Source organism: Natator depressus, chromosome 9, assembly GCF_965152275.1.
Source record: "Natator depressus isolate rNatDep1 chromosome 9, rNatDep2.hap1, whole genome shotgun sequence".
Classification (NCBI taxonomy): domain Eukaryota; kingdom Metazoa; phylum Chordata; order Testudines; family Cheloniidae; genus Natator; species Natator depressus.
The window spans coordinates 330,889-356,737 of record NC_134242.1 but is presented as its reverse complement, the minus strand read 5'-3'; the positions used below and the strand labels follow the sequence as shown (position 1 = coordinate 356,737).

Below are 25,849 nucleotides of genomic sequence, written 5' to 3'. Positions count from 1 at the left end.
TATCAGTACAGTTTAGACCAGTGCTTAATTCGTGCCAGAGCATGTGAAGCTTGAAGTTCATAGCCCTGGCAACCCTGGGCTTGCTTCATCAGGATGATTTAATTGGGGATTGGTCCTGCTTTGAGCAGGGGGTTGGACTAGATGACCTCCTGAGATCCCTTCCAACCCTGATATTCTATGATTCTATGAGTTGTGAAAGTAAAAAGATTGCTTGAGCCCCGGCATCTGTTTAATTACAAATTAAGCACTGGTATAGACAGCAGAAGTACTGAAGTCTGTCTACCAGCTGCTCTTGTATTTTAGCTTGGGTGAGACAAAAATCCTTAGATGTTGCAGTTAAACCAAACATTTTGATATCTGTACATATATTAGGTCATGACTTGATTTTCTTATCTACCTACCTAATAAACATTTTAACAGAATAACAGAGAATTCATTAACAGTATAGTATATTGTACTTTACATTGTAGACTGAAAATCTAATCTGTAATATTAAATGGTGATATTTGACTCTGTATTGTTGCAGTGCTCTGGCAATATAGTTAATTTAAATAAATTAGTTTTGTTTTGTTTTTGAGATTTTCTGACATTTGAGTACTGTGAAAAACTCAAATGGTTTAAAAAAAAATCTCAAAACCTTAAGCATGAAAATGGCGCTACAGTTCTCATACACATTGCTCTAATGGACCCTTATGTTGCAGTTAAAACAAGCATTTTTACATCTATGTGCATTCCAGATTCTGTTAGACTAGAGCAGTGTATATGGCAGCTGCAGTGATATTTTTGTGCTCAAGATTTCTGGATTTTTCTTAACAGTTTGAGCATTCCCCATTTAACAATAAAACTCATTTGTCATTGTTATAATTTCCATTGTCCTTCCATGAGCTTGCATTCCACTTAGAGCCATAGCATTATCAAACAAGCCCTGCAGCTTATTTGTAAATGACAAATAAAATAAACAGACTCTAAATCTAGCAGAGTAGTAGTACTCAGTAAATAGCAGAGTGTGGGAGACCCAGATTTTGTCAATGCACCTAGCCTCTTTTATAATCAGTTAGCAGAAATGGAGGTGTTCAACAGAGACCCTTCTCATTCAAGCAGTAGTGTTGACAAGCTCTAGAATATAAATTTCACTTCATATCTTAATGAGGAAAGGAGAATTTGTATTTCTGTTATGATGTCTTGATGTGGAGAGTGGTGATTTAAAGCAAGGGAAATAGTGGAAATTCACAGCTTCATCTGTGGTGCAAACTGTTTACTCCCATTTTGTCCCCTGGGGGGATTTGTGGGGGTAGGGAGCAACAAATATCTTTGGGTAAAATAGCGTATAAAAGAATCCAAAATTAATAGAAAGATTTTGTACTTTCTCCTTTACCTCAAAAATAAATCTGAAATGAAATGAAAATATTAATACTTCAGTGACTGGAAAAACAAACATGTTATAGAGACACAAATGATGTAGCCACAGTAACTAATTCTTCTCTCTCCATTTGAGAATTTTTAAAATCTCTTTGAGCTGCATAATTGCAATATTTGTTCTAGTTTGACTAAGTTCACAAGTGAAGCAAAAGTGGTCTCAGTCTAGTCCACTCATTTATCCACTTTATAAAACTGTCAGCCATGTGGCCATGATTACTCTACTTGGCAGAAGACAGATACTGAAACAGCTTCTGTGTTAGTGTAAGACTGAGACACTTGAACAGAACAAGGTGGGAAAGCATCTCTAGAAAGTCTCTAACAGCGTAGCTTTATAGCACAGTAATTTGCAGTGTGAACCACAGACGGTTTAGGACAGTAATATAGGCAAGTCAGCAGTGAGCTGGTATTTAAAATCAAATAGAGTAAATTTAGATCAGGCTTAAAAACATATACTTTAACATTCATCATGTTTTATGTTTTCCACATAGTTTTTTCCCCTTTGAAACTATAACAGGAGGAGAGAAGGGTATTTGCTGAAAACAATGAGCACGTGATTTCTGCAGAGCTTATGGGATAAGAAAGTCTATAATTTATAGCATTTCAACAAAATATCAGGCGCTTCACAGAATCAGACATTCCAGTTCCTGCAGAGTGTGTGTGTTTGGAGCGTTTTTTCAACCGATGGATTCTTTTGCCTCAAAAGAGGAAACCACAGTAGCTATTATTGATTAGTTGTTATTGTTAACATGAACACTGACACAATCTGACTTGTTCCTGTAGCGATAAACAAATTGGAGTTTACACCATAGTATAAACTGTTTCTCTGTTATTTTTGAAAGGCATGTCAGTTTCTCACCATTTTTTCCAAAATAATAAAAATAAATGTTATCCTGTAGTACATAATATAGGCTCAGCAGCGTTCCACTAGGAGTGGAATTATATCTGTTTGATAAAACATAAAATGTTTTCTCTCCTGATTTGCTTTTACTCTACTTATTTTTAAAAGAAAATTATGCAACTAAGTGATATTTATTTTTCAGGGAAATTCAGGGCTTGGCTTTAGCATTGCAGGTGGTACGGACAACCCACACATTGGGGATGACTCAAGTATTTTCATTACAAAAATCATAGCAGGGGGTGCAGCTGCTCAGGATGGAAGATTACGGTATGTCAACTGTGTTATTGAATGCAGTGCCTTTTATTAGAAGGGAAAGGACAAAACATTTTCATGTGGTTTTATTATTTTTTCTTCTATTGGTATAATTTAAAAGAAGCAATACTCTATAATTTATGCAGCGTTTATTTTGTAAGTAACATAAATAATTTTTTACTTAAATTAAACGGGGTTTATTTGTTTTGTATTTAATCCAACATCTCTAATTTAGTGAATTCAGTTTTCTGTTATATGGTGTAAATATATTGTACCAATTTCTTGGTCTTCCTTAATTCAATAGGACTGTTGACAACAGGTAAGTATTTAGTTTAAGAGCATCCCTTGTCTAGAAGCGATTGGGACAGATTCTCAACCCTGGCTCTGGCCTGACAGGGAATCCACAGGTGATGTAGAGTCCATCTCTATCATCCACTCTACACACACCCTGGGGAAAGAGTCACGTCAGAAGGAGGCAGAGCACTCTTCTGATTATGGACCAACACAAAAATCCCCAGGGGACCTCTATAGCTTGCCATTTAGAGCACACCTTGAGCATCTCTAAATTCTGACCCTCCCCAAGCCAGCCTACGAGAGTGGGAGTAAAAAGGCACCTTTCTTTTCTACACCAGTTCTTCAGATGCCCTGAGTCTGAACTCATTGGGACACAGGGTGGGGTTAGTAATCCAGATTTGGGGTCTGTTTGCCCAGGGATTCCCAAGATACAGTCACAGAATTAAACAGCTTTTCTTAAGGTTTATGTATTTTTTCCAACATTTTCTTCCATACACATTCAACATTTGTATAGGTGAAGGGGATAAGCAGTCAGCTGTGAACCTGATCCACCCAACCAGTGTCAGTTTGAGTCTCACCTAAGGCAGGAATCTGGAAAAGGTCTGAAGGCATATTACTAAAATCTGCCTTTGTCAGGGTGTGGTTTTGGGTTTTTTTTGTTTGACTGCTTTTATTTTATTTTTTTTAAACTTTGAGTGAATATAGTCAAAATATTTGAGTGATGGAGGAATTAGAAATTTGAATGCTTGTTAGGAGGAGAGGAGAATGAGGGGTTGTACAAGTAGGTGGCGGGGAGGAGGAGAGAGATGTTTGAGGCTGCAGTGAGGGGAGGAAGGATTATGGGGAGGTGGATAAATGGGGATGTGTGGTAGGGAAGGAAGGATGGGAGGCTCAGGTGAGAGGTTGGGAACGGAGATCGGGAGTGAAGCGGGACATGCAGGTGAATGGCAGGGTGACTTGGGGAGAATAGGGGCAGAGGGTTCTCTTAGCCCTGCTTTCTCCCTACTCGTGTGCAGTGTGTCTGCTAGGATCAGAGGGGAAGGAGCTGTTTCCTTTCCCTCCACCTATATGTGTGAGGCGGGATCTGGGTTGCCTGACCCCTTGTGTGAGTGCTGGGATCTGGGGGGCCTGCCTCCTTGTGTGTATGCTGAGTGGGGGCTGCTCATCTATGTGGGTGTAACTTCCCACCCCCTATTGTTAACCAGGTGTTTGGAGGGTCTAAGCCCCTCTCCCTGCTCCAATTCATGTGAACTGGGATTTGAGGGACCCTGTCCCTGTAAGGGTGTCTGAGCACCTCACCCTGCTCTCCAAGTGAGCCAATATCTAGGGAAGCCCTGCACCTCTGGATGGAGAGCCGAGAACATGCAAAGTGGGAGAATATACGGAGAACTCACTGCTGAGACTGGGATGAGGAGTTGAGAATGGGCATGCTTGATGCATATCACAATCTCTCCAGCACTGGGGAGAGGGGATGGGAACACCCACTGACATAAAAGGAACAGTTAACACATCTCAGAGCTGTTGTTTCTGGTTGCATTCATCTGCAGGAGGTGTTCCCATTCAGTTGAGACCATCTCGTTGAGAATAATGGGCCTCACCATGTCTCTCTGAGTCCTCTATGCAGCAGATGGATGTGGAGAGCTATAGTTAAGGTGGGGAAGCCTTTGCAGATCTCATATCACAGTTAAGCTGCTCGAGCTATTGCTTCCACCATTTGGCACAGCTACACCTAATACAGTGAATGCACCTGGAGTCCATTCAGATCATTTCCAGTGACTAAGGCGGCAATGGCATGTGCCTTAATTCTGTATTTCCTGATTTGCAGAGGTTTGAATTTTGCTAAACTTGACCTTCTGGAAGGGCATGAGATAACTCTGGGCAACCTTAACTGCATTAATGAAGGTTTTTGTCAGTGAATAATACTTACACAGTGTAGTTCTGCAGATAGAACTAATTTAGTCCCATTTTTGATTTCACCATTTGGACTTCTTTACTTCACTTTCTAGTGGTGTGCTTCTTGTAGAAGTTAGCTGAAATATTAATGTTTATCATTATAAACTATTTACAGATTATCATTACTAAATATCATTAGTTATCAGTGGTTCGCTATCAGATTGTCAGGTCATGTCTAGTAAGGTGTCATAGGTGTCTGTCCTAGGTCCGGTACTATTCCATTAATGACTTGGATGATGGAGCGTAGAGTATGCTTATAAAATTTGGGAATGATACCAAGCTGAGAGGGATTGCAAGCTTTTTGAAGGTCAGAATTAGAATTCAAAGTGACTTTGATAAATTGGACAATTGGTCTGAAATCAAGATGATGAAATTCCATACAGAACTGTACAAGGTACTACACTTAGGAAGGAAAAATGGAGATGAATGAATGCAAATGGAGAATACCATGTTAGTGCTGCAGACAAGGATCTGGGGGTTATAGAATCATAGAAATGTAGGGCTGGAAGGGATTTCAAGAACTCAAGTCCAGCACATTGCCCGTGGCAGGACCATCTGTGACATGTTTGTCCAACCTGTTCTTCAAAACCTCCAGTGACAGGGATTCCATAACCCCCCATAGTAACATATTCCAGTGCGTAACCATCTTTACAGTTAGAAAGTTTTTCCTGATATCTGACCTAACCCTTCCTTGCTGCAGGTTAACCTCGTTACTGCTTGTCCTACCTTCAGTGGACATGGGAAAAAATTGATCACTGACATCTTTATACCAGCCCTTTACATATTTGAAGACAGTTGACAAATCCACCCTCAGTCTTCTTTACTGAGGGGCAGGGCCAGCTATAGGATTTTTGCCGCCCCAAGCAAAAAAATTTTTGGCCGCCCCCGCTTTTTTTTCATGTCCCCCAACTCCGCCCCTTCCCCAAATCCCCGGGCATGCCGCATTCCCCCCCACGGCTCCCCCTGCTACCCCCTGCCTCTCAGGTGAGGGAGAGGCAGCGCATTCAGGAGAGCAGGTAGAGCGGAGATGAGCGAGGGTGGGGGGAGCGCAGGAAGTAACGCTCCCCACCCCAGCTCACCTCCGCTCCACCAGTGCTGCCTCCCCCGAGTGCTCGGCTTCTCCTCCCTCCCTCCCAGGCTTGCCGTGCCAAACAGCTGTTTGGCATGCGGCAAGCCTGGGAGGGAGAGGGGAGAAGCGGAGCGGTGGCGGTGGCGTGCTCAGGGGAGCAGGTGGAGGCGGAGCTGGGGTAGCGGGGGCACTTTCCTAGGGGCAGCCTGGCCAGCGCTGGAATGCCGCCCCTAGGAATGTGCTGCCCCAAGTAGCTGCTTGTTTTGCTGGTGCCTAGAGCCGGCCCTGCTGAGGGGATGCCAGAGTTACATCATGACCAATTTAAGGCCATTATATAGGAGGGACAGGTAGTGCACTGCTGCAATCTGCCCTTGACGCGGCAGACAAAGCAGCTAGGTCCATCTCCACGGTGATACAACAAGCATCATGGCTCTCTGTTGGGTTTTCCAAAAGAGGTGCAGTCAACTGTTGAGGACCTCCCCTTTGAGGGCACAAAGCTCTTTGCGGAGAAGACTGATGCCTTCCCTTGCACCCTGAAGGATTCCATGGCTACACTCTGGTCACTGGTTATCTACAATATCAGCCTAAAGGCTGTCTAAATGGGTCTCAAAAAGCATTAGACGGTGTTACCAAGCTCACAACATGACCCCTCCAGACTCTATTCGTACACACTCCATGAAGTTGATCTCCTCATCCATTGCCTTCTTCAAGAATGTCCCTATCTCAGAGATCTGTAGAGCAGCAATTTAGGCGTCTGTCCACACTTTCGCAAAACGCTGTGTGATCACTGGTGACTGTGCCTCAATGCCATCTTCAGCTCCACAGTACTGTCATCTGTAACTGACCCATCTCTGAAGTCCCAGCCTTCCAGTAGGGATACTACTCAGAAGGCACCTACCATGGAGCACCACAAGGAAGTTACTCACCTTGTGCAGTAATGATGGTTCTTCGAGATGTGTCCTGTGGGTGATCCAAAACCCACCCTCCTCCCCTCTACTTTGGAGTTCTTGTCAATGACTCTGCGGTAGAGAAGGAACTGAGGAGGGTTATCCCGCATGTGCTGGCTAGCCTCGTGGCACAGCACAAGGGGAGACAGTGCCTGCGTGGGCCTAATGGACACTACTACAGAAGATCTCTGATCAGCAGTGCAGGGACGCAAGCATACCTACCATGGAGCACCCATAGGGACACACATCTTGAAGAACCATCATTACTACACGAGGTGAGTAACTTCCTTTTACTGCCTTTTATATCCCTTGATCGGTATAACTCATTTTGTGGCTTAGCCTTTCTGATTTTGTTCCTACATGCTTGTGCTATTCTTTTTTATGGCTCCTTCACAATTTGTCCATGTTTCTACTTTTTGTAGGATTCCTTTTTGATTTTCAGGTCATTAAAGAGCTCCTCTTACCATTCTTCCTGTCTTTCCCTGGCATTGGGATCGTTTGCAGTTGTGTCTTTAATATTGTCTCCTTGAGAAACTGTCTACTCTCCTGAACTCTTTTTTCCTTTAGATTTTGTTCCCATGGGTCTTTACCCACCAGTTCTCAGAGTTTGTTAAAGTCTGCCTTTTTGTTAAGCCGCTCTCTCCCCTTCCTTTCCTTCGAATCACGAAATTTGTCATTTCCTGATCACTTTCACCTACTTTGCCTTCCACCTTCAGATTCACAAACAATTCCTCCTTGTTGTTCAGAATCAAGTGTAAAATGGCTGTCCTACTGGTTACTTCCTCTACTTTCTGGAGCAAAAAGTTGTCCCCAGTACATTCCAAGAACTTATTTGAAATTTTGTGTTTTGCCACTTTACTTTTCCAACAGATGTCTGATTAGTTAAGTACCCCATTATTACCAGGTCTTGTGTTCTGGGTATTTCTGTTATTTGTTATAGAAATGCCTCATCCACCTCCTTTTCCTCATTTGGTGGTCTATAGTAGACCACTACCATAACGTCACCCCTATTTCTTACCCTTTACCCACAGACTCTCAACTGGTCTGCCTCCTACCTCCTTCTGGATCTCAGAACAAGTATATATACTCCTGATGCATTATGCAACACCTCCTCCTTTTTACCCACCTGTCCTTCCTGAACAAGCTATAGCCCTCTATGCCAATATTCCAGTCATGAGACTTATCCCACCAAGGCTCTGTGATGCCGATTAAGTTATAATTTGGCTTATATACTAATACTTACAATTCTTCCTGCTTTTTCCCCCCATACTCCTTGCATTTGTGCAATAGTGGATCACAAATTGAATGAATCAACAATGTAATGCAGTTGCAAAAAAAGATTTTATAATTTTGGCATGTATTAACAGGAGACTCACATGTAAGACATGAGGGGTAATTGTTCCACACTGCTCAGCACTGGAGAGGCTTCAGGCTCAGGTACTCTGTCCAGTTTTGGGTGCCGCACTTTAAGAAAGAGGTTGACAAATTGGAGAAAGCCGAGAGGAGAGCAACAAAAATGATAAGATTTAGAAAACACGACTTCTGATGAAAGGTTAAAAAAAAGTTGGCATGTTTAGTCTTGAGAAAAGAAGACTGAGGGGTCACTTGATAACTGTCTTCAAATACGTTAAGGGCTATCATAATGAGGATGGTGATCAATTGTTTTCCGTATCCACTGAAGGTAGGACAAGTAATAACGGGGTTAACCTGCAGCAAGGAAGGTTTAGGTTAGATATCAGGAAAAACTTGCTAACTGTAAAGATAGTTCAGCACTGGAATATGAGGAACAGGACGGACAAGCGGCTATTAGGTCTAGTCTAGGGTTACTTGGTCCTGCCTCAGTATGGAGGGGGGATTGGGCTAAGTGATTCTGTAATTATTCCAGGAGCTCAGCCTTTTCTAGAATTCAGGTTTAACTATTCCATGTTTCTTTGCAAACTAGTCTTAATATCGTCTTGCCCCAGATACTCATCGGATCATGCAAACAAGATTTGATCAAATGAATTGGACAACTTTGGCAGGTTTGCTAATAAATTATTATTAATTTTGTAGTCCAGGTTCATCTGTATGGTTACTCTCTGTCTTCCATACAAACTCATTTTTATGATATAATATTTAGAAGTGAAAGGAAAATAATTCTCTGACAGGTGATTCACTAATAAATTAAAGGCTTAGATTTAAGATGCTTCATTATATCTAGTCAAAATGTTGGCACTTCGTTAGTTAGGTAGTATTCACTGATTTATGCAGAATTGTGCTAAAAGCATTTTGAAATGAATGGTTTTTCTAAAAGTCTTAATCGAATTGTTAATTCTGAACAGTCTCAAGAATTTGCCAGCATTACTGTGCAAAACAAAAATCTGTTTTAAGATAAACCTGTGTTCCTTCTAATATATATTTACAGAGCTAGTTCTGGAATTGATTATGCGTATTATTATTTATTTGTATTATCGTGACACATAGTTGCCCCGGTCAGTGACCAGGACCCCATTGTCAGAACAAAAATATCTAATTATTGAACAAGAGACAACAGATGGATACAGCCAAACCAATGGGAGTGTACAAGTAAACAATGAGCCGATACTAGTCAGCATGGTAGGCTGTGGTCTGAGCGCACTAGCATCCTAACTATTGTCACACTTTTTGTAGGCTTTATGACAGAGTAGAGTTTTAAGGAGGATGTTGAGTTAGTTTTGTGGATGTTTACAAGGAGCTAGATGCAATCAGAGGGGTTTCATGTTCAAAGTGATGATCTAGGAAAAGGATCTTCACAGCTGCATTCTAAATGGATATTAGAGGGGCAAAATTGCATTTGTCAATGCCAAAAAAAAGGATGAGGCAGTAATTCAGATGCAAGAGGATAAGAGCCTGGATGGAAGTTTTATCTGTGTGGATGGATAGGAAAGACTGTATTTTAAGAGATGTTATGCAAAAAGACTCTGAAAGATTTAGACATATCCTGGATGTGAGAACCTAGAAGGATAACTCAGCTGAAGATGACAGGCAGGGTGGTGGTGTTGTCCACAACGAATGAGACAGTAGGTGTCAAATTGGATTTAGGAGGGAAGATTAAGAGCTGTGTTTTAGCCATGTTGAGCTTGATCTTATGGCTATGCATCCATTAGGAGATATCACAGAAACAAGCTGAGATTTTAATTTAGACAGAAGGAGACAGGCCTGGAATAGAGAGAGAGAAATCTGAGTCATCCACATAGAAATGGTAGTCGAATTCATGTTCGCAGATGAGATTACCCCAATATAAGGTATAGAGGGAGAAGGAGACCAAGATAGAGTATGAGGGTATTAGAAGGATCCTCTGAAGGACATGCTGAAGGAGAGAGAGGTAAAAGGATTAAGGGTGGAGGAGAGCAAAGCATGGGGAGAGTCAACAACTATATCAGTAGAAGACAGGGAAGGGAGGACAGGGCTGAGAGCAGATGAGAAGCCATCAATGTTGATAGGCTGGAAGTTAGAGAAAAACTGAGTGACAGGTCATGAGTGAGGACTAATGGGTGATTTTGAAAGAGACTAGGTGATGGTCACTATGGAGAAACTCAGTAACAGAGAGTTCAGAGAGGGAGCAGTGCTTGGATAAGACCAAGTCAAGCGAGTGGCCCTTTTGTTGAATGGCAGTGTTGCACCAGAGCTGCAGGTTGAATGAAGAGGTGAGGGTGAAGAAATGTAAGCTAAGGGATCAGTGGGTCATCAGCATGGAAGTTGAAGTCACCTAGAGTGAGTGTGGGAGACCAAGGACAGGAAGAGAGCCAGGGGTAGACTGTAGGTGACAGCAGCATGGAGGAGGAGAGAAGAGTCAGACGCGATGCTCAAAAAAGGAGAAAATGGGAAGGGGGAGGAGGAGTGGGGTTGGAAGCATCAGAATGGGAGAGAAGCCCATGGTGATATCTTGGTGAGGTGTGTCAGAGGGCAGATGCCGTGTCAGATGAAGGGATCCAGGTCTCTGTGGGAGCCGGAAACTTGAAGGGAGGAAGAGATAAAGATCATGGATGAGATCTTTTTAAAGAAGGAGCTTAAGAAGGGAAGGAGAGGGATGGCCATGAGGTTAAGAGTGGTGGCGCCGAAGGGGCGGAGGTGGTGGCGGGAATTGGTGTGAGAGAGAAGGCCATGGTTGGAGTAGATGTCATCAGAGGTGAGGGATAGGCAGAGGAGGGTGTGGATGTGGGTTCTGGATTTGTGCTGTTAGGAGGAAGGTAGAGATTGGGATGTGGAGGGGAAGTAGTATGGTGGAAACTATAGAGGGGTAAGGATGAGGAAATGGAGCCAGTGGAGAGAAGGAAGGATGAAGAGGATGGATGCTGTGATGCAGAAAGAGGGATGTGGTTAGAGCTATGGGTGAGTGGCATCTGGACACAGGCATGTAGGTGTACGTATACATGCATACAGAAACATGTTTGAATAATGCTGTGAAGGTAGGCTTGCAGAAATCTCTCCTGAAGTAGTTGGAGTGCATTGCCTTTCTGTATCTGAGGGGCAAGGCAGATGCAGCAGGTCTGTGCCACTAAAGGGATCTGGGCAGGGGGCACCCCAGGACAGCAGCAGGTTGCTGTTTTAGAATCTTAATACATGTCATTCAGGGCCCCATGTTAGCCTGTTGACTGCTGTCTGATGCACAACTGACATCTGCCAGAACTTGCTGGCAGTCAGACCAGGCATATCAGGTATGTCTAGACATTATTTATTTTAGTAGAATGTCATTACAGCACCAGCAGCACATTAAATGGACTGCAAAGCCATCAGTGACATAATTAACCTGCCAAAGCAGGAGGGAAACGTTTTACAGCAGAACAGTGGAAGTTCTTTGTTAAAGTGCGGGTTAAAACTCTACTTCTTTTTCTCCTGTGCTTCCTAGTTTGCCGAACAGTAGTTAGCTACTCTTTCCTTTAAGTGCTGACCACATTTTTTTTGCATGTAAAAAATAGTTTGTGCGACATTCTGATTAAAATACGTTGAAACTGAAGCTGCTTCTTCCGGTCCCTATTGGTATTCCACACATGTATGTGCTTGTGCACCAGGCATCTGAATCTGGAAGTGTTTCTTAGCAGTGTCCATTGACCCCCCCCCCTTGTGCATGTGTATCCCCTCATGCTCCCAGCTGAGAGTATAATACATAGTGAGGGTTAATGCCTCTCCAGTTCCCTCTTACTCCCACATGGCAGTTGGTACTGGAGATCATCCATCAAAGATACTCAATAGAATTCCTCTCATTTCCACCTCATTGTCCCCACCCCGGACTTCCTCTGGTGACCCTTCCCATGAATGCATCCTCCAACAAGAAGTGGGCAGTCTGCTTTTCCAGGAGGCCATCGGGCCTGTCCCACGTCACTACAGCAGACGGGGTTTTTACTCATTGTACTTCCTCATCCCGAAGAAGGGCATCTTAGATGGCAGTGTCGTATTCTAGACCTTTGGGTGCACAATAGTTTTATCAGGAAATCCAAATTCCTTGTGGTAACACCGGCATTGATTATCCCATCCCTCCCCCGGGGAGCCTGGTTCTCAGCTCTCTACATGAAGGATGCTTACTTCCATGTAGATATCCACCCGGCCCACCACAAGTTTCTCCATTTTTGAGTGGGACACCACCATTACCAGGTTTAGATCCTCCTGTTTGGTATAGCAATGGCTCCACGAGTGTTCACGAAGGTCTTTGCTGTATACTCCTATCTTGACGACTGGCTCCTCATGGGGTTTTCGCACCAGGAAGTAACCTCCACAGTCCTCGTCCATTGCACACTGTTGGCATCTGCAGTATCTGCATCAACGAGGACAAGTTGATGTTTACACCTACACAGACAATACCATTTATTGGGGCATGTCTTGACTCCATCACAGCAAGAGCTTTCCTCCCACCAGACCACTTCGCAACACTGATGTCTGTCATTACAGACCTGCCTTGCAGGCCTGGTACCATGGTCCACTGCTGCCTCTCTCTCTCCTCAGCCATATGTGATACCACACACACGTCTCCACATGCGTTGCGTCCAAGTGTGGCTCTTTTTCACCTACAAACCCAGCACGGACCATATGCAGACCAGAGAACTCATTACCCAGAGTCTCACTCACATGATGGACCAATCCTTCCAAAGTCTTAATTGGCACCCCCTTCACTCTACCCACATCCCAGGTCACCCTAACAACTGACACCTCCCTCACGAGTTGGGGAGCCCAGGTAGACCACCACACAGCCCAGAGCATGTGGATGCCATGGGAGGCCAGGATGCACATAAATATGCTAGAGCTCCGGGTGATCCATTGACCATGCTGGCCCTTTCTTCCACTTATTTGATCTGTCTAATGTTCAACTCCTCTCCAACAACATCGCGGAAGTCATGTACATCAACAAGCAGCGTGGCACCAAGCCTCCCTCCCTCTGCTCCAAGTTCATCTGCCCCTGGAACTGGTGCATCAAAAACCATGTAACACTTCAAGCCATGTACCTCCCACGCATTGAGAACTCCCTAGTCAATGTGCTCAGCCGACTCTATATCAATCACGAGTGGGGGTTACACAATGCCATGATACAGTGCCTCTTCGAGAACTACGGCACCTCTTTGCCACTCATGAGAACAGGAAGTTGCCCCTCTGTTGTTCCAGAGGCGCAGTATGGGTGGACATGCAGGGTGACGCCTTCCTCCTGTCCTGGACAGGGGACCTCCACTGCGCTTTCCCTCCCATTCCGCACTTCCTGCAAGTAATCCTCAAAGTTCGCCTGGACAGAGCCACGTGATCTTCATAGCCCCATTCTAGTCCTGTTGGTTCTGGTTCATGGCCCTTCTTCAACTCTCTACTCATATACCAATCCGCCTTCATACACTCCCAGATCTACTCACACAAGATCAGGGGAGACTATTGCATCCCAGTCCGAGCCACTTCACTTCACAGCCTGGTATTTGGCTGGGGATTGACAGTGGACCATGCATGCTCTATCCTGGTGCGGTGAATCCTTACTCAGAGCAGGAGAGAATCCACCAGAACATGCTATCAGGCAAGATGGAGATGCTTCAAGCTATGGGCTCAGCGTCACTCATTGAATACCGTATCTATACCAGTTGTTCTGGACTACCTTCTCGACCTCAAAACGTCCAGCCATCACCTGTATATGGGTGCAGCTGGCAGCAGTCGTCTCCTTTCTTCCTCCTGTGGACGGCACTTCCGTGTTTATGCATCTCACAATTGCTTGCTTCGTGAAGGGTTTGCTCAACACCTTTCCACCAGTACTAAAGCGCACACCTGCGTGGGACCTTAATCCCTTCCTCTCCGCCCTCATGAAACCACCCTTTGAACTGTTGGCAACATGCTCCCTCTCCCACCTCTTGATGAAAGTGGCATTCCTAGTAGCCATAACTTCAGCCAGATGGGTCAGTGAGTTGACAGCCATGATGGCAGATCCTCCCCCTACACTATATTTCACAAGGGGAAAGGTGTCCCTTCAGCTCTATCCTAAATTCCTCCCAAAGGTCAAGTTGGGAATTCCACCTGAACCAGTGCATCCACCTATCTGTTTTCTGCCCCAAACTGCACATCTCCCCCACTGACAGGGTCCGTCATGCACTGGCTTTCTACCTTCACAGTACTCGACCCTTTTGAACATCGCTAAAGCTCTTTGTGGCCATTGCCAAACGGTCCACATGTCAAGCCCTCTCCTCTCAACCAATCTCCAAATGGGTCTCGGGGTGCATCCTGGAATGCTACAACTTGTTTGATGTACCCACACCTGATAGAATCATGGCTCAATCTACACGAGCACAAGCTGCCACATCAGCCTTGCCAGGGTACATCCGCTAACAAGACATTTGTCATGTAGCCACCTGATGCTCTGTCCACACCTTCATAACCAGTATGCCATCACACAAGTAAGCAGCAGCTACAGACACAGCGGTTGGCTAAACTGTACTCATGACCGCACTTCCATTAGCATCCTTGCAGCCAACTCGGCTCGTGAGTCACATGTGGAATACACATAGGGACCATCACTCAAAGAAGAGGAAGAGCTTACTTACCTGTAACAGGAGATCTTTGAGATGTGTGATCCCTATCTATATTCCACTAACTGCCTTACATCCCCTCTGCTTCGGACTACACTCTAAGGTAGCAAGAGGGAGACTGGAGAGATGTCGACCCACACTACCTATTATACTTTTGGCTGGGAGCATGAGGGGATGCAGATGCAGGTCAGTGGACGCTGGTAAGAAACACTTCCAGACTCAGGCGCATGGCATGCATGCATACCCATGTGTGGAATACAGATCGGGACCACACAAATTAGAGGATTGGGCTAAAAGAAATCTGATGAGGTTCAAAAAGGACAAGTACAGAGTCCTTCACTTTGGAAGGAAGAATCCCATGCACCGCTACAGACTAGGGACCGAGCGGCTAGGCAGCAGTTCTGCAGAAAAGGAGCTAGGGGTTATAGTGGATGCGAAGCTGGATATGAGTCAACAGTGTGCCCTTGTTGCCAAGAAGGCATTTTGGGCTGTATAAGAAGGATCATTGCCAGCAGATCGAGGGATGTGGTCATTTTCCTCTATTCGGCATTGGTGCGGCCTCATCTGGAGTACTGTGTCCAGTTTTGGGCCCCACACTACAAGAAGGATGTGGAAAAATTGGAAAGAGTCCAGCGGAGGGCAACAAAAATGATTAGGGGGCTGGAGCACATGACTTAGGAGGAGAGGCTGAGGGAACTGGGATTGTTTAGTCTGCGGAAGAGAAGAATGAGGAGGGATTTGATAGCTGCTTTCAACTACCTGAAAGGGGGTTCCAAAGAGGATGGATCTAGACTGTTCTCAGTGGTAGAAGGTGACAGAACGAGGAGTAATGGTCTCAAGTTGCAGTCGGGGAGGTTTAGGTTGGATATTAGGAAAAAAATTTTCACTAGGAGGGTGGTGAAGCACTGGAATGGGTTACTTAGGGAGGTGGTGGAATCTCCTTCCTTAGAGGTTTTTAAGGTCCGGCTTAACAAAGCGCTGGGTGGGATGATTTAGTTGGGGATTGGTCCTGCTTTGAGCAGGGGGTTGGACTAGATGACCTCCTGAGGTCCCTTCCAACCCTGATATTCTATGATTCTGTGATCTCGAAGAACCTCCAGTTACAGGTAAGTAACTTCCTCTTTATCAGAAAACATTTTGATCTTTAGTTGTAAACAAAATAGTCTTTTAAAATCCATTTGTTATTTCCTTCTTAATTGGACTTATTTATGTTGCATTTTCAGTAATGTTTTTATTTTAAAGAATAACATTTAATCCATATATTTTCAAAAAATAGTATAATGAATTGTATTAATTGACAGTGTCAGCTGGTTAAAATGCTGTTGGACACCTAATATATTCAGTACACTATAATTAAGGCAAAGATTTTGTCATGGTTTATTTTTATTAAAAGTCACGGGCAATAAAAATTCACAGAAGCTGTGACCTGTCTGTGACTTTTGCTGCTGCGGCTCCATGGTTCCCCCCACCACCATTGTGGAGAAAACGGGACAGCCGCTTGCCCAAGGCATGCTTCCCTCCCCCCACCCCCCGGCTGTTGCCTGTCGCTGTAACCTTACAGGGGGCTCCCTCTCGCTGCTGACACGGAGGTCTCTGCAAGTCACGGATTCTGTGACTTCCATGACCTCCGTGATATTAACGTAGTCTTAACTATCATACCTCAACTAAATGAAAGCATTGGTGTCTTCAGGGTTAACGATTGCATATTACGAGTAAATGAAGTGGATGTTCGTGATGTGACACACAGCAAAGCAGTTGAAGCATTAAAGGAGGCAGGATCCATTGTGCGGTTGTATGTCAAAAGAAGAAAACCAGTCACAGAAAAAATAATGGAGATAAAACTTGTGAAAGGGCCGAAAGGTATGTGGCAAGTATAAAGCTTCTGTTATACAAAATAAGATAAAGTTGCCAGTAGGTTGCAGGTGATTATTCCTCGGTGAGTACACAAAAATTTTATTAGTTCACATTACTAATGGAACATTTGAGGATTGGCAGCATCAGAATAATGCAAATGAAGACAGATAAATTTTAAATGCAGTAGTAAAGCTATCAATAGTTCTGGCAAAGACCTACCCTCATCCATATAGCGTGCAGAATATTTTTCTTTTAAAAGCAAGGAATTTGTGCAGAGTTAAATCACTTCCTTGATAATATAGTCATTTTTAAGAGGAATACATTGGTCATAGCACTGGAATAAACTTTTCATATGAAATCTCTGGATATTTCTTCAAAGGTGGAAAAAACTACTTGGAGAAACCATTCTGCTTCTTTCCATACTTACAGATGATACAAACTATTCTTTGAAGTGGTAGAATTGGGTAATCATTACAATTACTGTAATTGAGCTGTGTGGTTGCAATTGAGTGATTCACCTACCTTTCTCTATAAATGTTTGTTGCTTCTCCATCAAAAATTAAATCTCTTTTTTGGGAGAAATTCTGATCATTTTACTGTGTTTAAAAAACATTAGTTACTGCTCTAACAGCTGTACTATACCTGCTCAATAACCTGTGTCATATTAAATTATAATTATTTCTGTAGCACCATAGTTGCATGGGGCACAATTATATTGTGAATGACATCAAATTGATATTAAAAGTTTAAAAGGTCTCTGGAAAAATGACTTTATTTTCAAGCAGGACTCGGGTTCAGCATAGCTGGTGGTGTTGGAAATCAGCATATTCCTGGTGACAACAGTATCTATGTAACCAAAATTATTGAAGGAGGTGCAGCACATAAAGATGGCAAACTTCAGATTGGAGACAAACTTCTAGCTGTAAGTAAAGGCTGTACTTTCCCTTCTGCACATACTACTTATTGGTACATACAAAACGATGCCGTAATTCAGCTAAGTATTAAGGGAGCTGTCCAGAGGCCTGGCAAGACAGATGCATCATACATACTGTTTCTAGTACAAATTGAGTCTTACCAAGAAATGTAAATATTAAAATAAATTCTCCATCTTCAGTCCCTCTCAACTCAAAAAATCTCTGAGATCTCAAACTGGGTTAAATGTTCTATTTAAAAATCAGAACTGTCCTATAGCAATCAACATGCTTCATTTCCAGAGTTTGCCATTAAGTCTCCAGAGGCACGGGGCACTTCTAACGTTTAAAATAGCCTTTGGTAACACTACCATCTACTGCACTAAAAATCCCTGAAGGGTAAGGAACCCACTTACTTATTTTCTGCATACCAGTAACTAGGGATGGCTGGCCTGGAATTAGATGCTTCTTCTTCTATTAGTTTACAAAATCCACTGTCATTCATCACTGGTTTATTTAGTAGTGTTGTTTTTTTCCCCCTCAAAGCAAACACTTCAAAGCTGACTTCAGTGTGTAAGAAAGAAAAATAATTTTCAACTGCCCCAGATGTCACCAGTAATCCTACTGTGTTCAGAGCATGCACTAGTGACCTCAGCATGAGAGTAGGAGACAGGTTCTAATTCCAGCTCTCATGGCCAGACCTATTCACACTGAACAGCATCTTACTCTGCAAAAGCAAAGAAGCTATTCATAGAATAAAGTAGGTCTGTCAACTAATTGCAGTTAACTGAAGCAATTAACACAAAACAAAATAAACTCAATTTAAAAAGTTAATGGTGATTAATTACAGTTTTAATCACACTGTTAAACAATAATAGAAGACCAATTTAAATTTATTATAAATATTTTTGAAGGTTTTTCTACATTTTCAAATTATTGATTTCAGTTACAACACAGAATACAAAGTGTACAATGCTCATTTTATATTATTGCTAGGGTTGTCAACCGATTAAGAAAATTTAATCATGACTAATGGCATGATTAAAAAAATTGAACTCCCTACCACAGGGGTTTAAGCAGGAGTTCACTGTCATCCTGGAGAAGGGCATGACTGTTGCCAGAACCTCTCTCCAGACAGCCCTAGGCGTGGCTGATTTGACAGCGAGAACAATGGCGACGGCAGTCATTATGAGGCAATGTTCGTGGCTGCAGTCGATGAGCCTTTCCAACAAGGTGCAGCAGTTGGTCCAGGACCTCCCTTTCGAGGTCAATGCGTTGTTCTATGAACAGATGGATGACAAGCTGCACGGCCTGAGAGATTCACCTGAGAGATTCACGGCCTGAGAGATTCACTATGCTTCCTTGGCTTATACACACACCCAACCTCCAGGAAGAATTTCCGCCCACAACCACCTCCCAGGTTCTCAGGGCCTTCCAAACATGAGCCTTATAGGAGGAAGGGCAATGGCTATAAACGCCAACAACCCCAGCTGTACACCTCAGCCTCACAGTCGGGCTCGGGTAGATACCCCAATGGAGCTAGGCAGGCCTTTTGAAGGTACACCTGAGGACGGTGTTACAGACTCGACCCAGGATCCATCCCCCCCTTTGGTTTTGGGCCATTTGTTTCCCTTCGTACTGCATGGTCCTGCATAACTTCAGACCATTGGGTGCTCAGTATGGTGTTAGCTGGTCCCACCCTCCAGTTTCTGTCTCTCCCTCTCCATCCCTCTTCAGGGATCCTTCTCACAAGCAACTTCTCATCTAGGAGGTGGGAGTTCTCCTATGGGTGGGAGCCATAGAGGAAGTTCCTCAATACTTGACGGGGAAGGGGTTTTACTCCTGATATTTCCTAATCCTGAAGGCCAAAGAGGGCCTCAGGCCCATTCTAGACCTGTTTCACCTCAACACATACCTCAAGAAGTTGAAGTTCCACGTGGTCTCCCTGGATCCAGGAGAAGGTATGCCGCCCTCGATTTAAAAGATACATATTTCCACATTTCCATCTTCCGTGGACACAAGAGATTCCTCCGTTTCGTGATGGGCCAACATCTTTACCAGTTCACCTCTCTTCCCTTCAGACTGTCAGCAGCCCCAAAAGTTTTCACAAAGTGTATGGCAGTGGTTGCAGGTTATCTGAGGCATTGAGGTATCCAGATCTACCCATACCTCGATGATTGATTAATCAAAGGCCACTCGCAGACTCAGGTTCAGAGCAGCATTGACCTAGTGTAGGCCACCTGTCAAGAGCTGGGCCTGTTAATAAATGAGCAAAAATCAACACTAGTACTGGTTCAGGGAATAGAATTTATAGGAGCGGTGTTAGACTATGCAGGCCAGAGCGTACCTGCCAGAAGCCCAGTTCAGAACGATGTCAGAATTAATATCATGTGTCACGACCCACCCACTCATATCTGCAGGGCCGTGACATGGTCATCCATTCATACTTTCGCATCCCACTATGCCAGGAGTTCTCAACCTTTTTGTTTCTGAGGTCCCCTCAATATGCTATAAAAACGCCACGGGCCTCCTGTGCCACAATAACTGGTTTTCTGTATATAAAAGCCAGGCTCGGTGTTAGGCGGTAGCAAGCTGGGCAGTTGCCTGGGGTCCCATGCCACAGGGGCACCTGTGAAGCTCAGGTTTCAGCTCCAGGTGGCGGGTCTCAGGACTCTGGGCTTCAGCCCCATGCGGTGGAGCTTCGGCTTTCTATCCTGAGCCCCAGCAAGTCTAAGCTGGCCCTACTTGGCAGCCCCCCTGAAACCTGTTCGTGCCCCCCCTTCCTCCCAGGGGCCCCTGAACCCCTGGGAGTCACCTAGCATGGAATTGACATGAGCAAGCACTTGAAGAAAAAACGGTTACCTACCTTTCGTAACTGTTCTTCGAGATGTGTTTCTCATGTCCATTCCATGACAGACCATCCTACTCCTCTATCAGAGGTACCAGCAAGAAGAAACTGAGAGGGTGTGGGGCCAGCAGTGCCCCTTGTACCAGTGCATATGCGCAGGGCTCCAGGGGGCACTAGGGCTGGCCCTACGGATACCACTAAGGAGAAAAAAAATCTCTGGAAACTGTGCCCATGGCGTGTCGCACCCTAGCATGGAATGGACACAAGAAACATTTTTCAAAGAGTAACAGTTATGAAAGGTAGGTAACTGCTTTTTCTAGTGATAATGCATGAACCTGAAAGAACTCCGTATGATCTTCAGATGCCAGAGTGCAAAATTGTGGCACTTAGAAAAAGTCTTTTGATTTTGAATTGAGATAATATGATCTGGTAGGTTTCAGAGTAGCAGCTGTGTTAGTCTGTATTCGCAAAAAGAAAAGGAGTACTTGTGGCACCTTAGAGACTAACCAGTTTATTTGAGCATAAGCTTTCGTGAGCTACAGCTCACTTCATCGGATGCATTCAGTGGAAAATACAGTGAGGAGATTTATATACAGACAGAACATGAAAAAATGGGTTTTTATCATGCACACGGTAAGGAGAGTGATAATCAAGGTGGGCCATTTCCAGCAATTAACAAGAACGTCTGAGGAACAGTGGGGGGGGGGGGGGGAGGAATAGACAAGGGAAAATAGTTTTACTTTGTGTAATGACTCAACCACTCCCAGTCTCTATTCAGGCCTAAGTTAATTGTATCCAATTTGCAAATTGGATACCCTAAAACTATTTTCCCTTGTTTATTCCCCCCCCACACCCCCCCTCCCACTGTTCCTCAGACGTTCTTGTTAACTGCTGGAAATGGCCCACCTTGATTATCACTACAAAGGGTTTTCTCCCCCCCCCCCCTCCTGCTGGTAATGGCTCATCTTAAATGATCACTCTCCTTACAGTGTGCATGATAAACACCCATTTTTTCATGTTCTGTGTGTATATAAATCTCCTCACTGTATTTTCCACTGAATGCATCCGATGAAGTGAGCTGTAGCTCACGAAAGCTTATGCTCAAATAAATTGGTTAGTCTCTAAGGTGCCACAAGTACTCCTTTTCTTTTTGATCTGGTAGTCCCTGAAAGAAAAACCTAGATCTCCATGGTACCATTTTATAGAATCTCTTTTCAGATTGAAGTTGTGCTTTAAAGATCCTCCGCTTTTGCTGGTGTTCTTAAAACATACATCCAAATATACTTAAATATTTTGGCTTTGGTTCATGCAGAAGCTTTCAAGCCAGATGCAGTTCACTATTTGCTATGTACTAATTTACAGTTTACTAATTGACATAAAACATACTTTTAGACAAAGAGGCATTTCCGTTTCAAGTACTTTATGTGCTGGTAACTGAGGGGACAATCATGAGCCTAGGTTGGACTCTTTCTATTTAAAATACAGTGAAATCAGATTACTGTGTTGATTGACAAAAAACAGGAATAAATGAATACTTTGTATACAAGGTTAGAAACAGCTGGCTATTTGATTTTAGTTTTAGACTCTTCAACAGTACAACCAGTTTTGGATATGAATAGTCTGTCTTCAGTTGACCTTCCAGTGCTGACTGCCGCTTTAATCCTTAATTCCTTCAGGAATTTGGTGACTCAGATAACTATAATACATTAACTCATGGAAAATGGAAAATTACTATGCATAAAAATTCTGTATTCATAAGGAATAAATTAGATACCCTCATAATAAAAGCAAATTCTGATATATTATTACTATTATTATTATCCCCATAGCGTATAAGACCTCTTGTCATAGAACAAGACCCCATTGTGCTTGGTGCTGTGCAGATACACAACAAAGACAGTCTCTGTTCCAAAGAGCTTACAATCTAAGTAGAAGACAAGATGGATACAATCAGATGGGGGAATACAAGGAAACAGTGAGACAGTATTGGTCAGCATGACAGGCAGTGGTATCAATACAACAGTGGCCTAACCTTTGTCAGGTTTTTTTGTAGGCTTCACTGCAAAGGAGAGTTTTTAAGGAGGGATTTGAAGGAGGCTAATTAAGTAGATTCATGGATGTTTATGGGAAGCTCTTCATAGTAACATTCATTCATCCAGTATCTGAAAACCACGTATGCCCATCCTTTGCTATGCTATGTCCAACATAGATTATATTACTCTTTGTTCAGGAACTTGCCATCTCTATTTGTAAACAAAGCATCATACATCAACTATGGTGCTGTAAGACCTAATAGATCTGTGGACCAAAAGTAAGGATTACTGATCCTGGAATGCTCCAAAAAGTTTAAGAGAAACTTTCTGTGAAACTTTATGAAAGCTTACAGTTTTATGTTAAGGATGAGTTCATTTATTCTTTATCTTTAGGTGAACAGTGTTTGCTTAGAAGAAGTTACACATGAAGAAGCAGTGACTGCCTTAAAAAACACATCTGATTTTGTTTATCTGAAAGTTGCAAAACCCACCAGCATGTTCATGAATGATAGTTATGCCCCTCCAGACATCACAAACTGTAAGTTTAGCTTGTCTTTACTACTTAGCTCTTAATAGACATATCTGTCTTTAAAATTTTAGTTAACACAAAATATTTAATATATTTTAAACATTTATTTCAAGTTTTAAAATTAAGAATTTTATTTATTGGTATGAAAATGTTATCAGAAGAATTATAACAATTAAGCAGAAAGGCATCATGGGCTAGCATGTTGAGCATGAGTCTACAGTCAGGAACTTCTGAGTAATAATTCTTGGTCTGCCATTGACTTGTTGTGCCTAGGGCAGGTGACTTAATATTTGTCTCAATATCAGATTTGTATAATGGGAATACTGCCTCCCTCTGATGGATATTGTGAGCGTTATTTGATGTTCATAAAGCAGTGTGTGCGTGGTGTGGTGTTTGAAATGAGTAAAGGGATAGAATATTGTTTTGGGTAGAATTTAGTGACATTTTAACTTTTCATTTTGCTTGTTTTTCTTGCATCCAAATTTCACCTCAGACCTCTGTGAAATCTGAACTTTGCATATATTTCCTCTGTCTCTCTTTAATGGGCAAACTAATATACAAAGATGTAAATAAGCAACGTGGGTTTTTTTTTCAAATTCATTAATAAATATCTGAAATTGAAAGTCTCCAATTTTTTCAGAAGTTCGTCTCAGTTCTAACATGATTATTATAAATCCCAGACAAAAAACGAAGCAAAACACATTAAGCTGGAGTTAAGGTAGAGGGGAAACGTCTCAGTAACTGAAGAGTAAAACATCTTACAGATTTGTTTTGACTATCACACAAAAAAAGATTCCAAACCCAGAAACTAGATTTTTCTTTTCAATTTATCTTAACTCTGAACATGTGAGCATTCTCTCTGCTTTTCCCCAGTGGGGACACAACATCACTGCAGACACAATTATCTTTTGGGAAGAGCATTAGCTAGAGAATAAACCTTATGTGACAGATGCCTCGTCATATCGCTTAATGCTCCACTGGAAAGTTCTCAAAATTTACAGTGTTGAGGGTGGTATATGAATCTATGCAGAGTAGAAGTATGGAAATGTACAGTTAAGGTTCTTGTGACACTATAGGAACATAAGAATGGCCCGACTGAGTCAGACCAAAGGTCCATCTAGCCCAGTATCCTGTCTTCCGACAGTGGCCAGTGCCAGGTGCCCCAAAGGGAATGAACAGAACAGGTAAGCATCAAGTGATCCATCCCCTGTTGCTCATTCCCAGCTTCTGGCAAACAGAGGCTAGGGACAGCATTCCTGCCCATCCTGGTTAATAGCCATTGATGGACCTATCCTCCATGAATTTATCTAGTTCTTTTTTGGACCCTGTTACGGTCTTGACCTTCACAATATCCTCTGGCAAAGACTTCCACAGGTTGACTGTGCGTTGAGTGAAGAAATACTTCCTTTTATTTGTTTTAAACCTGCTGCCTATTAATTTCATTTGGTGACCCCTAGTTCTTGTGTTATGAGAAGTAGTAAGCAACACTTCTTATCTACTTTCTCTACACCAATCAGGATTTTAAAGTCCTCAGTCATATCTCCCCTTAGCGTCTCTTTTCCAAGCTGAAAAGTTCCAGTCTTATTAATCTCTCCTCATACAGAAGCCGTTCCATACCCCTAATTATTTTTGTTGCCCTTTTCTGAACCTTTTCCAATTCCAGTATATCTCTTTTGAAATGGGGCGACAATATCTGCACACAGTATTCAAGATGTGGGAATACCATGGATTTATACAGAGGCAACATGATATTTTCTGTCCTATTATCTATCCCTTTCTTAATGATTCCCAACATTCTGTTCGCTTTTTTGACTGCTGCTGCACATTGAGTGGATGTTTTCAGAGAACTATCCACAATGACTCCAAGATCTCTTTCTTGAATGGTAGCAGCTAATTTAGACCCCATCATTTTATATGTATAGTTGGGATTATGCTTTCCAATGTGCATTACTTTGCATTTATCAACATTAAATTTCATCTGCCATTCTGTTGCCCAGTCACCCAGTTTTGAAAGATCCTTTTGTAGTTCTTCGCAGTCTGCCTGGGTCTTAACTATCTTTATATCATCTGAAATTTTGCCACCTCACTGTTTACCCCTTTTCCAGATCATTTATGAATATGTTGAATAAGACTTGTCCCAGAACAGATCCCTGGGGGACACCACTATTTACCTCTCTCCATTCTGAAAACTGACCATTTATACCTACTCTTTGTTTCCTGTCTTTTAACCAGTTACCAATCCATGAGAGCACCTTCCCTCTTATCCCATAGCAGCTTACGTTGTTTAAGAACCTTAGATGAGGGATCTTGTCAAAGGCTTTCTGAAAATCTAAGTACGTTATAGCCACTGGATCCCCTTGGTCCACATGCTTGTTGACCCCCTCAAAGTATTCTAGTAGATTGGTGAGGCACGATTTCCCTTTACTAAAACCTCTCCAACGCATCATCAAGGATCTACAACCTATCCTGAAGGATGACCCCTCACTCTCACTGATCTTGGGAGACAGGCCAGTCCTTGCTTACAGACAGCCCCCCAACCTGAAGCAAATACTCACCAGCAACCACACACCACACAACAAAAACACTAACCCAGGAACCTATCCTTGCAACAAAGCCCGTTGCCAACTGTGTCCACATATCTATTCAGGGGACACCATCACAGGGCCTAATCACATCAGCCACACTACCAGAGGCTCATTCACCTGCGCATCTACCAATGTGATGTATGCCATCATGTGCCAGAAATGCCCCTTTGCCATGTACGTTGGCCAAACTGGACAGTCTGTACGTAAAAGAATAAATGGACACAAATCAGACATCAAGAATTATAACATTCAAA

At 43.0% G+C, this 25,849-nt stretch overlaps 1 protein-coding gene across 35 annotated transcripts in view; it reads left to right on the top strand.

The window, feature by feature from the left end:
- DLG1 (discs large MAGUK scaffold protein 1) overlaps positions 1 to 25,849 on the top strand; it is a 428,909-nt gene that overhangs the window by 242,383 nt on the left and 160,677 nt on the right. For 20 of the 35 annotated variants that reach the window (XM_074963269.1, XM_074963293.1, XM_074963291.1 and 17 more), the window contains 4 exons: positions 2,460 to 2,584; positions 16,526 to 16,695; positions 17,475 to 17,611; positions 22,875 to 23,019. In XM_074963269.1, coding sequence (XP_074819370.1) covers positions 2,460 to 2,584; positions 16,526 to 16,695; positions 17,475 to 17,611; positions 22,875 to 23,019 — 577 coding nt within the window. Of the gene's footprint in view, positions 1 to 2,459; positions 2,585 to 16,525; positions 16,696 to 17,471; positions 17,612 to 22,874; positions 23,020 to 25,849 lie in introns of those variants that run through there. The other 15 variants (XM_074963286.1, XM_074963276.1, XM_074963285.1 and 12 more) reach the window with 2 other exon arrangements.